At 42.1% G+C, this 12,105-nt stretch overlaps 1 protein-coding gene across 1 annotated transcript in view; it reads right to left on the bottom strand.

Moving 5' to 3' along the window:
- Window positions 1-10,349, bottom strand: part of cacna1ab (calcium channel, voltage-dependent, P/Q type, alpha 1A subunit, b) — a 153,011-nt gene extending 142,662 nt beyond the window's left edge. Inside the window, 2 exon segments of the mRNA XM_041933435.1 lie at window positions 9,957-10,204; window positions 10,206-10,349. Of these exon segments, the coding sequence (XP_041789369.1) occupies window positions 9,957-10,204; window positions 10,206-10,346 (389 nt within the window). The 5' untranslated portion in view covers window positions 10,347-10,349.
- Window positions 10,350-12,105: the final 1,756 nt, after the last annotated feature.

Below are 12,105 nucleotides of genomic sequence, written 5' to 3'. Positions count from 1 at the left end.
TCCTCACCAGACAAACAACAATATTTGAAACTACCTTTGTTTAAATTTTCCAAAAAGGCAACCCCTCAGCTATTGTACCAATAACTGTCCTCTCTCAGAAGCAAAGTGTTGCAACGCTGTTAAACCAAGGCAAAACCTCACTGGGACAAGGTCAGTAAGGACAAACACCACATGTGACATCAAACCAGGAGACCAGCAGGAGCAGCTGAACATGGTGATATATAATATGTGCACCAAGTGTTTAAATCAAAGGGGAAAATTAAGGATTCAACCTTCAGTTTCAAAGATAAATACAACACACCCTTCTCATGAATTAAAGGTTAGAACTACAAAACTGTAACTCCTGGGGGTTAGAGCTTTACAGTGCTTCATTTGAACTGAAACAAACATCAAGCCCGTCTCCTCCAGACCACGTTTACATACTGCTGCTTTGATTTGCCAGCTACCTTTTGATGGGCAACACAATGGCTTCCTGTGTTATGTTCACTGACAACATCTTATCCAAGTTAGAGAAGGTAAAGCAATCAATAAATCAAATGCTCTGACAGAAACAAAGAAAACAAATCTGGGATCTGTGGCTGTTGCAGGCCTGTGATAATCACATCAATTTATTCCTTTCAGATGACATGATTGCCTGCCTGTCTACCTGTGGACCGACCGACCTGCACGCGCTCTACCCGTGACCTCACTGCACATGACCGGAGTCTTCCACAAGGCTCAGCAGATATACTGCCAATGCTATATTGAGCTAGTCGTACGAGAACATCTCCCAATGCTAACGAGCTATCTTGACGGCTGTGCATCCCATAGCCAGGTTCGTTGTTTACATTCATTATGAACACTTGAAGTGTTTCCTGACATGTGAATGAGACGTGAGGTAGCTGGATAGCGATGACAGTGACGCCCTGCGCTCCAGTTGGCCCCACCTGAGCCGACAGACTCTCGTTCAGCAGCTAACACAGTAGCACACAGCACAAAACCACAGCAGAGAGCATTCGTAACAGTTATTTTGCCTGTGTTTCTATTGGTTATTTATGTATTTATTAAAAGAACAGTCTAATCACTCATCCTCTCCTCTCTCGTGTCAGGTGTTTCCTGGGAGTGGTTTTTGGAGGAAGGCGTGTTTTTTTTTCTTTATAAATCTAACTTACTCTTGCTTAGTGTGCATGGTGGCAGACATTGAAGCCGGAGACCAGTGTTCATAAACTGCGAGGTTTAGGCTACAAAAGCAATAAGTTTAGAGAAAAATCACTAAAATGTTAAAAGGTAACTTCTTAATGCTTGTGCTACTTGTGATTAGTCGCTTTTCCATATGACACCAAGACAATTATCTCTCCCCAAACTTAACCTCATGCTGTCAGTGCCAAAACACAATAAAAAGTTTAACCATGCATAGGTTGCTGCAAGCTGGTATTGCATTGCAAGAGTTGATATTGTAGAGAAAATGCATGCAATCAGCTACTGCCAATAAGAAAACTAATTCTCAGACAGAAGAGTAGACAAGGGAGGGAGAGAAGTGGGAGGAGAAAAAAAAAAGTAAAGAGGAAAGGAAGGAGGCAAGGCATGAATGGGTGGTAAAAGGAAAGACCGGAAGAGTCAAGAGGAGAGGGAGCTGAAGAGGTATAGGAGGAAAGGAGAGGCCTGAATGGAATGGGTAGGTGGAAGGAGAGACATGGAGACGGAGGATAAATATTAAAACGAATGATGTGCACTCTCCAGTCAGAAGTGCAGCTGGCAGCAGAGTGGTGTCGCCAAGCCAGCAAAACAAACTGAGTGATGCTGGCACTAATACAACACAGCAGAAAGACAGTCACTGAGGGAGAGACAGAGCCTCAGGGAGGAGGGGAGGGACACTTTTCTTTTTCCCTCCTTTATTATAATAAAAAAAAACTGACACGCACACAACCCTGTCTCCAAAACATTTAACAGTGATGTGGCTTTGCCAAGTCTGGCAAGCGTTAGGACGTCAGGAAGGTGGTCGGGGTGGGTGGACTCACAACTTTGTGTAGAGAAACAGGAAATGTTCCTTCGAGCTAATTTGGTGCTAATTCTGAGACTGAATTAGAGAGACTGACCAGCTCCTAATGACAAAAATAGCTGAAATTTCCAAACATAAAAGAAGGTGGGGTCTCCTACTCTGTTTGAACCCTGGCGAAGTCGAAATAAGTCATTCTTTAAATATTGTCTCATGCACAAACAACTAATAGAGGGTATTTGTCATGGGTTCCACATTGCTCTTATACATGAGTGCATGAAGTTTGCTTTTTTGGTGAGAAAATGTTTGTTGCTGTTGATAAAAAAAGAAAAATCTACCACTTTTTTTTAACCGTTACTAGTTTGCAGAGTTACATATACAATCAGATGTGGGCTAAAGTCTAACAGTCAGGAATTACTCTCCTTCACTGGTGAGCAACATAGTAAAAATTCAGTGATGCAGTTAAGAGCAATGAGGGTTTTCCCAGTACAAACCCAGCATGTCGGTATGAGGCAGAGCCAAATCTTCAGACTTCGCTGTCATTGGATGTTGACCTGTTTACTTATTTACAACCGGATCACTTGTCTGTGTGTAGCCTCTGATGTCGCTGTGCTGTGATGTCAACAAGTAGCTTTGTTAGTACAATTTGATCAAAATGCTAAAAATCATGGACAAAGGTAGGAAAATAACACCAACGTGGCAATAGACTGTTAGAATTGGCACTCTTGTTTCCCAAGAGCAAATCAATGGCTGAAACATTCTTTTGTAGATTTTTATACTTTATTAAATCATAAAGGCAATTTTCTCACCATCCAAGTACAGCAACCAGGTCCTAAAGGCCTGTAAATGTCACATTTCCTGTGTGACTTGACTTCTCCATGTAAGATGATTGCTTGTGTGCATGTAGATGTATCAAAGGGTCACAACCGTCACTTCGATGCTTATAGTCAGTCTCTTGATGGAACGGTGAAAACAGAACAGGAGTCACCCCAAAATGAGTTCGGAATGACAAACAAGCTAAACTCTCTGTGTCTCCGCCCTCTGAGGACCACTGGTGGACGCAGGTCTGACAGGCTACGAAGGGGACAAAAATTATTTATGTAATGTTTATTATGCACCTGAAATGAAGGAAAAAGAGAGAGTGTCTTTCATCTGATCATCTCACACACACACACATTTACAGACACAAACACACGCACACACACACACACACACACACACACACACGTACAGTGTGGTTTGTGGGGGTGATAGCTTTTGGCAAGAAGTTGTAGCTGTAGCGTGAGGGCACTGCAAACGGCTGCCACCTCCCTCTGAGGAGAAAGAGGAGGAGGGAGACAGACAGGGTGGAGGGATAAAAGTCTGAAAGAAACATGGAAAGAAGAAGGTTTTGCTTTGATGATTTTTGGTACTACTTGAGCCGTATTTTCCAACTTGTCCATGTTAATTGTTATTGCTGTTTTGTTTGTTAATTGTGTTGTCATTGGTCAGAGGAGTTTTTTAAGTGAAGCAGGTCGGGAGAGTGATTCCTCACGCTGAAAATAATGAATTAATCTTCTGGTTACAGGTTTGTTCTGGCTGGAGGGCTTTTCGTTGTTTGACTCTCAGTGTTTTAATGAGATCTGTCTCACTTCAATGACATCACATCATCCCAAAAACAAACAGACCTACAGGCACTTTCACTTCTAAATCGCAATGTCAGCCAGGGAATGGCAGATTGATGCGATGTTTATTTCAGCAAGAAAAATGCAGCGGCCGGCTTGTTTTTGCATCGTCGTGAAATAGACAAAAACATCATCTCTTGCTTCAGCGTGTTTCCAGGTGAGTACGTGAGGCGGTGACCCTGCCATTCTAGTGAATTGAGGAACTTATCACTGTCCCAGTATCAGGAGGTTAGGAGAGTGTCCCACTGCACGTATCCGGTTAGAAACACCAAGGGATGCCACTGAAGAACACTTTATTAATCTATGCCACACTGTTAACACACTTTAGCTGAAGCTGATATGTGCTTCTGCAAGGGATAATGTGGACACTTCTTCATGTCAGTCAACACCACCCTCTACTGGGCTAAAGTGGTGCCTGTACGGTGCAAGTTTAACCTACTTCTCTGCAGGCTTCACACCACGACACTTCCTCTAACAAATGAACACGGTGACAGTAACACACTAATGAACACTATAACTGCGAGAAATAATGATACAACATAGCAACAATGTAACACGTGGTAAAGCCATGGTATGCAAATCTACCCACAAGCAAACCATAGCAACGTAACAAAACTCTAGATAAACCTTCAGTGGAGGTGACTTACAGCTTTAAGGAACACACACAACTTCAATAAATTCCAACCAAGGAGTTGTAGGCTACATATCCCCTCTAGTGCAACGTAAGTCTAACTCCTTGTCTCATTGCGCAGCTTATTAATTGCGTCGCCGATAGAGTCAGAAGCTGTGTAATCCTATTGGTTGCTGGCTGAGGTAGAGAGAAAGTGTGTGCAACTGGACGGCAAGACAGCAAGACAGCTGCAGCGCTATCCTTTTAACACTGCCTGTTTTTGCTCTCATGTTTTCCAAACCACAGGCTCTCTCAGCTTACCATGACCTTTAAGAATGTCACAGCCTAAACACACATCTACAGTAAGTGACTGCGAGTGACAACAAGGAGGTTCAAGAAATACGAGCACGACCAGGACAGTGTCCGGTCTGACCTTCAAGACCGGCTTTAGAAATTTGTTGTTCTGTTCTTATAGAGCCCCAAAACTGGCAAAATGTAGTAATCAGACGAGTCAGAAACATAATCGAATATATCAATAAATAATAGTTAGTTCAATACTCAAAACAAGAGTGTATAAAGAAATACAAAGCTTGATATTTTCCCTTTAATAAGTTGCTAAAACTAGCAAAGTTTTTTTATTTCAGCCATGTTATACACCACTCCACGGATGGCGACATTGGTCTGTTGCTCAATAATCCACTTGCCTCAGCAACATTCATGGTCGCCAGTGGATGATTCCTACAGATCTCAGTGATCCACTGACTTGTCCTCTAGTGCCAGCAGCAGGTCAAGTTTCCCATTTAACCTGTGAAATATCTTAACATCTGCTAAGCACAAACTTTTGTGCAGATATTTATGGTACTCAGATGATGTATCCCAATGACTTTGGTGGTCCGCTGACTTTAGACCCAGCACCACCATGATGCTCAAATTCCTGGTTTTAAGTGGATCACCATGACATTAGAGTTATGAGTGCAAAACACCTGCAAAGCTAATGACATTCTTATTGGCTTTAGCTGTATTGTGGTGCTGATAAGCAAATGCTTGCATGCAAAAAGTCTAAACTGACATTAGCTCAAAGCACTGCTGTGCTTAAGTCTCTCAGAGCCACTAACATGGTTCTACACTCTTAGTCTTGTGTTCCTTAACCCTGAAGTAGTTGATAAAATGAACAACGTTCAATGTACAACAGAATAAAACAGTGCTTTCATTTTCCTGGTCAGGACAGTCTCGAAACATATCCTCACTCTAACAGCCTCCCCAGTCTCCAGTTTATGAGGCAGGGCCTGTCACCCTGATTTACACATACTTGTCCACAGGGTACAGCACAAAACAACATGAAGTGTGAACAGAGCACTCTGGTTGCTTTTTATTTCCCCTGTTTCAGATGGATTTTTACTGATGGTGAAGACATTGTGCTGGGTTTCTGCAGTCTTTGCACTGAGTTATGAAAGCTCACACCTCTACAGTCACATTCACAACACTGCAATTATTATCATTTCATACTATTGCCATCATATCACAGGCTTACTACACTTGTCTTAATGTGTAATAACTGGTTATAGTTAATCATTTCATGTCAGTCAATTACCTCATTATTATTATATATTATGTTACCATTATTTATTAACTTTATATGTTTTTTTTTTGTTTGCTTCTTGTGCTGCTTTCACACTACTTTCCTTCCTGGGGATATATGTTATCACATTTCATCTTTTTTTAATAACTAATATGTTCTTTTGCAATTTGATTGATTTCACCATTTTTTGGCAACATATGGAATCTCTGTGTTCTGCCGATAATGAACTCATTGAACTGAGCCGACGCCAGAGACAGCGAGACAGGTGATCCAGCAGAAGCCGTAAACATGCTCTCAATCACAGTTAGAGGGCGATAATGGCAGAGGACGGATGAAATGCTGCCACCACTGATCTTGTTGCAGTATGTGCCATTTGGGTGTGATCAACTCTTTGGTATGGACTACCTTAGAGACTGAGGGGGCATTAAAAGAGAGGGAGGGACAGAAAGGGGAAGAAGCAGACAGTCACACAGGACCAGAGGGTAATAAAATCCATCTAACCTATCAGCAATCTTTCCATCAATGGATCTACTGCGTGACAGGGTAAGAGGGGTTTTAACCTGTCATGTCTAATAAAAATCAGCTTAGCCCCCCAAGGCTTCCCTGAAACACCTGGTCTGATCTGCAACTGGGTCAGCAGCTGTCTGTCAGCCTGTCTTTCTGCTTGTTTGTCTGTCATAAAGAACAAAGCAATATAAGTCACCACCCACTGCCTCCGTTACAAATCTCAGGACTCGGTAGGCTCAAAGACATGACTTGCGGTGGGAAAGGCCCAGTTTGGTCAGTGGCTGGTAAGAGAATTACCTCAGGTAACTTTAAGAACAGCTGCTGTCAACCCTGTGGCGTCGTGGGTGAACAGTCTGCATGTTCTCATTGCAGCCCAACTCACTTCCATTTCACTGATTACTTCCCCTTCTCTGTTTGAAGGTGTGTTAGTCAGTCAAATCAACTGCTGAAGAGTTTGATTGCAAGAAAAACCTGCAGACTCTCTGTGTTCCGTGACTGATTGAGAGATGCTGCACAAAGAGTTCATTTCCTGTCTAAGAAATATATGTGGCAACTACAACCTCAATTCCTTGTCAGTTTGCCTCATCAACTTCATTGACTTTTGTAAATATCTGCTTATTCCAAATTTGACGCAACACATTTCAAACAAGTTGGGCAGGAGCAACAAAAGACTGGGAAAGTTGTGGAATGATCGAAAAACACCTGATTGGAACATTCCACAGGTAACAGGTTGATTGGTAACAGGTGATAGTATAATGATTGGGTATGAAAGGAGCATCCTGGAAAGGCTCAGTCGTTCACAAGCAAGGATGGAGCGAGGTTCACCACTTCGTGAACACATGATTGTATAAAGGAGATTAATATATGGGCTCAGAAACACTTCCTCAAACTTTTTTATCCACACAGTGCTTTTCGTATCGGGTTGTGTACAGTGCATACACTACATTGTGAATATGGTTTCTCTATAAGTGGTATCAATGGTTCCTGTTTCAATTAAGTAACTCTAAAATACAACATTGATTTCCCTACATAATGTAAACAGAGTTAAAAAAGAACAACAACAAAACATTTGGACATTTTAGTGTATGAGTCTGCATGACAGAGCTGAGAAAGGCAAAAACTGAATTCTTAAATGTCGTTTTAAGACTTTTCTCGACATCTGGCAACAGTCTCCGCTGTGTGTGCTAATCAAATCTACAAATGCAGCTTGTGTTGTTAAAGAAAACATTCTCCTCCTGAGCTGTCTTTCAGAGACATAAAATCTATGAAGACAAAGCTATCGATTTTCTTCGCTGTTTGAATCACTTTTGTACTAGAAGCTCGAGCACTATTTGGACACGATGTATTGGTCTGGGAATAAATCCGGTAGCTTCCGATTCTTAGGGCCAAATAACCATCTGACAAACCTCTGGTTGGAAATTTTAGCTCTGTTCTCCATCCTTGGACTGAAATAAACATGAAGCACCAGAGAACATGTACTAGAAAGGTCTTCTGAAGAGTGTTGGTTCATCCTATTTCTTTGCTTTTTAACAGCACAAAATGTGTGGAGTAGACTTGTCTCCTTCTGTTCCTTTCGTCCTTCAGCTCGACACACCGCCTTCACATTTTTGTTCAAACTACAATGAGCAGTGCTCAACAACCTGCCACGTTACATCCTTGTTGAGTTTCAACATGCGACCGATTTTTGTTTGATATAAACTAGCACAGTCTTTTAAGAATGTTTCCTGAACCATATTACAAAATATGGCGCACATGTCTCACACGTCAAAGTGCTGAATGCCAGACAGTTTTATAGCTGTCAAATACTTTTATTTGACATGCAGTCTAGTAATATGACTCTACTTTGCAGCAGCTACTGACTAAGTTGAAGTCTTTTTCCATGAAGACTTTGTTTACACCCTGTATTTGATAATTATGGCTGGGATAAACTGGGACCTTGTTAGGACTACTAGATCCCAGCTATGATTACAGCAATTAGCGTTGAACAATAGTAATTATGTTTAATGGCTGTTCGTCGGTCTCTAGGTAACCTGCACAGAGTCCTGTGTTTGGAAGGTAACAGATAAGCTGCAGCAGGTTTGCACATATGAGATATAAGGTGTGCAGGATAATGACTATTGTCTCTATGGGAAACAGGTGGAGGAGGTGGTGGGAGGGTGAGAGGCAGATAGAGGGATGGACATGGTGGAGGGAAAGCGCTCCTTGATGTTCTGACACAAGCTGATTATCTGATACTCTACGTTTCCTGGCCAGGTTCTCTCCTTTGTACCTTTCACCAGTAGGCAATTTGATTTCTGTTTGTTAGCAAAATGACCAAAATGCATCCCCCTTGGAAACCTGCCAACCCCCACTCCCCATCCCCTAGTGGCAGAGAGAGTGCAGGGGCAGAGGGGCTGTTTAGTTGAGTATGCTAGTCTAGTCTGTCTGACTTATTGATCTTTTATCTGACTGAGGTTCGTGCAATTTTGAATCTATGGCCCCGACCACGGCTCTGAAATATCAGCAGCCCAACTGTGCTGTGTATGTGAGAACATGGCGCTGTCCATGGTGCTGAAGTAGAGGGCTGATTTGCAATAGCACCTTTTTCTCTCAGTCCCACCTTACTGTCAGTTTCGTCTTGGATCTATAATATTCTCAAAACTGGACACTATAAATATTCAGTTCTATACTGTGTAGTGGCCTCTACGCTGTATAGACTAGTGTCACTGTCATGATCAAAGTAACACGTAGCAACGTGTAATCCCTGAAGAGCGAGAGGATCACAGAGACACACTGCTGCTTGTGGTATTCCAATAATGTTTCTGTGATCATTCAGTACCGTCTGTACTGCTGAAAATACAGCCCCAGACCAGGTCAGGGTTAGTATTATGTTGGGTTTGGGTTTGGGCCATTCAAAAATGAACAAATCAGACTGCCTCTCACCAACTATGCTCCCATTCCAAAAGAGCGACTTATCCTGGGTGCCCAAAGTTCCAGCATAAACTCATATGCTAGTTGACTGGAAGTCATGTCTAAAGTTTGAATGGTGTTGAAAGTTAAGATGAGCACCAAACTTGCCTTAAAAAACAAAACTGGTTCTTAAACAAAAATTCAAAGGCACAAACCTGCATTAATAAAAACATAGGTGGAGAATCAACTATGACTCCCAAGGAACATTTTGGTGAAAACGACACAATCACAAAGGTTTAAATTTTGCAGTGGGCGCCACTTAAAGTCAACAGAAGCCAAAGATTATACTTTGTAGAAACCTGATAAGATTTTGAGCAGTATAAGTCGGTTCACTCTTTTAATCTATGTTAAATAAATTCAGCAACAATGAGGTGGAGCTTTGCTGACGATTACAATAATCAAGCATACAGAATTTGCTATACTGCTTATTCCCCTCTTTTCACCGTAGCGATGGCCAGCAATGGCTGGTCGATGAAGTAATAGTACACATGAAAAGAGTTTTAACATCAACAAAAAATAAAATATTAGAACTGATGGCCATAAAATAAATGTACAGAATAATCAAATTATCCAGGAGACTTCCATGCTGCTCTATTGAGTAACCTTGAGTAAACACAGCTCCCCTCCTTCATAACTCTATTGTTATCTCTGTAAAAAGTGAACTGTACTTACTCCCATTGCTTCCTCCTGGCCTGTGGTGTGTTGTGCCGCTTGTGTGCCTGGTGGGCCAAGATGACATCACGGTGGTCCACCAGTCCTCCTCTCCGGCGTATCAGCGGGACTGTGGGGTCATTGCTGCTGGTTACCAGGGATATGGATCCCCGGCTTGAGCGCACCCCGTAGCCACCGCCTCCACCTAAAAAGGGCACTTCTCTGTACTGCTCCACCCGGACGTCATAGACAGCATGATAGTAGGTGGGGGTTGGGGCCCACGCTGCTCCCGCTGATTGGGGGAGGGTGGCAGCGTAGTGGGCGGTGGAGGCCCTGAGATGAGGAGGAACAGGACGAAGTCTGGGGCCAGACCACCGAGCCGCCATGGTCCTGATAGAGGGGGGACAGCATGGAGCTGGAAAGAGGAGGAGAGGAAGGAAGTGAGAGAGGGGAAAGAGCAGTCAAATAATTAAGAAAATTAAAAATGACTTGAACTCCAAGAACAGATAGTGATGATGAGATGAACAAAAAACAACATTTGATACCTCAGTGTCTGAAATCTTGTTATGGTCACTTTTCCTTTGGGTCAAACAATTTTTGTAACCTTAGACAAGCATGAGTACTTCAGCGGTTGGCCCACCGGTGCAGAGGTGTAAAAGTTGGCAGATAACTACTCATCATTATCACTGTCACTTATCATCTGCACAACCAAGTGCAACACCATGAACGCCTTCAAGGAGAGGCTGTCGGAAAGCGTGCACTGTTGCGGCCAATCTACGATTCATTGCGTGGAGATAAGACAGATAACGACAGATGCAAATAACTTATTGTTTTTGTGATGAGTGGAATGCAGCCAGGATGAGGCTATGGCAGCAGGCTTTTCTCCCCAGCTCGCAGTGTGTCTATTGAGGACAGGTAGAAACACTTATGCCCTCAGACATGGTCGGAAAACACGTGATACGTCCTGGTTCGTTTCAAGCATATGGTCGGTCAGATCTGATAAAACTGGAAAATGAAAGAACCAGGACTTGTAGCCTTAAATGAGAAAGCTGTGTGGTGCACCTATACTCTTCTTTATCCCCTCACAGAAACAAGATGAACTTCTTTAAGAAATTTGAAATGATGTTATTTTATTTCAATTATGTGATATGAAGATCTAAACCAAGAACTCTGTATTCCATTAAATCAGATGCTGCAGTACACTCACTGTAATCCAGTAGTTGACTATATTATTGGATTATTGGCTGACGTTGTGGAGGAAAACAAACACCAGTGTACATGAAATCAGGATGATGAATAATCAACTTGCATAAAAAATATTTTCTGCTGAATTTTTGTGACTGTTGACCAAAGTAACATCTGAGAGAGGCTGTAGCCACAATCCTGAATGTAGAGAGAGGGACAGTCAGGAGGGAATCAGTTCAGAGAGCACATTTTTGAACAGACAACGGAAGAGAGGATGGATGGAAGGAAGGAAGAAAGAAAGGAAATGATGTGGAGGGACTGAAGGAACTGAGAAAAGGGAACAGAGGAGGAGAAATAGCCAAGAAATAAACAAGACTAAGAAAGTTGCGAAAAGCTGAGTGAACAGTGAAAAAGGAGATGTAGGTGAACAAGGAAGGAAATAAAGGAAAAGCGTTTCCTTTAATCCAGTGGTCACGCAACATAAAAAGAGCAATAAAAACATCCATAACAAAATGCACTGTGTGATAAAAGCTGTTCAATAAGAGGACAAGCTGCTGCTAGAAAGAAAAACAATACGACAGATATTTTGCCTGCTACAAAGCTTTAGCATCGTCACAACTTCAGCAGTTTCTTCAGAAGCAGCTTTTCAAGTAAATACTTTTTTCCCCCCCTATTTACTGAACATGTACTTTAAGATAAGGCATTTCTGTTAACACAAGACGGGTATGGACATTATTACTCATTTTGTGTTGTGGGAACAGGAGACTGAAGGTGAGTGTCAGTAAGGTGTCTTTGTGACTTTCTCTCTATTAATTAATGCATACATATTTCCAGCTATACAGTTGTCCTTCTATCTCATTTCCCATTTCTAGTGTAGTTTGTAATGATGAGCTCAATTCAGCTGCAGTTTTCAACCAATTTTAAATATTGTTCGTATGGAAAATGCAGGCTGTTTGTTTTCTGGCAGCTTTGTTCTTTGCTTTCT

The sequence above is a fragment of the Chelmon rostratus genome, chromosome 3, assembly GCF_017976325.1.
Source record: "Chelmon rostratus isolate fCheRos1 chromosome 3, fCheRos1.pri, whole genome shotgun sequence".
Classification (NCBI taxonomy): domain Eukaryota; kingdom Metazoa; phylum Chordata; class Actinopteri; order Chaetodontiformes; family Chaetodontidae; genus Chelmon; species Chelmon rostratus.
Note: the sequence above shows the minus strand (reverse complement) of the source record. Positions and strands in the feature narration are given on the sequence as shown.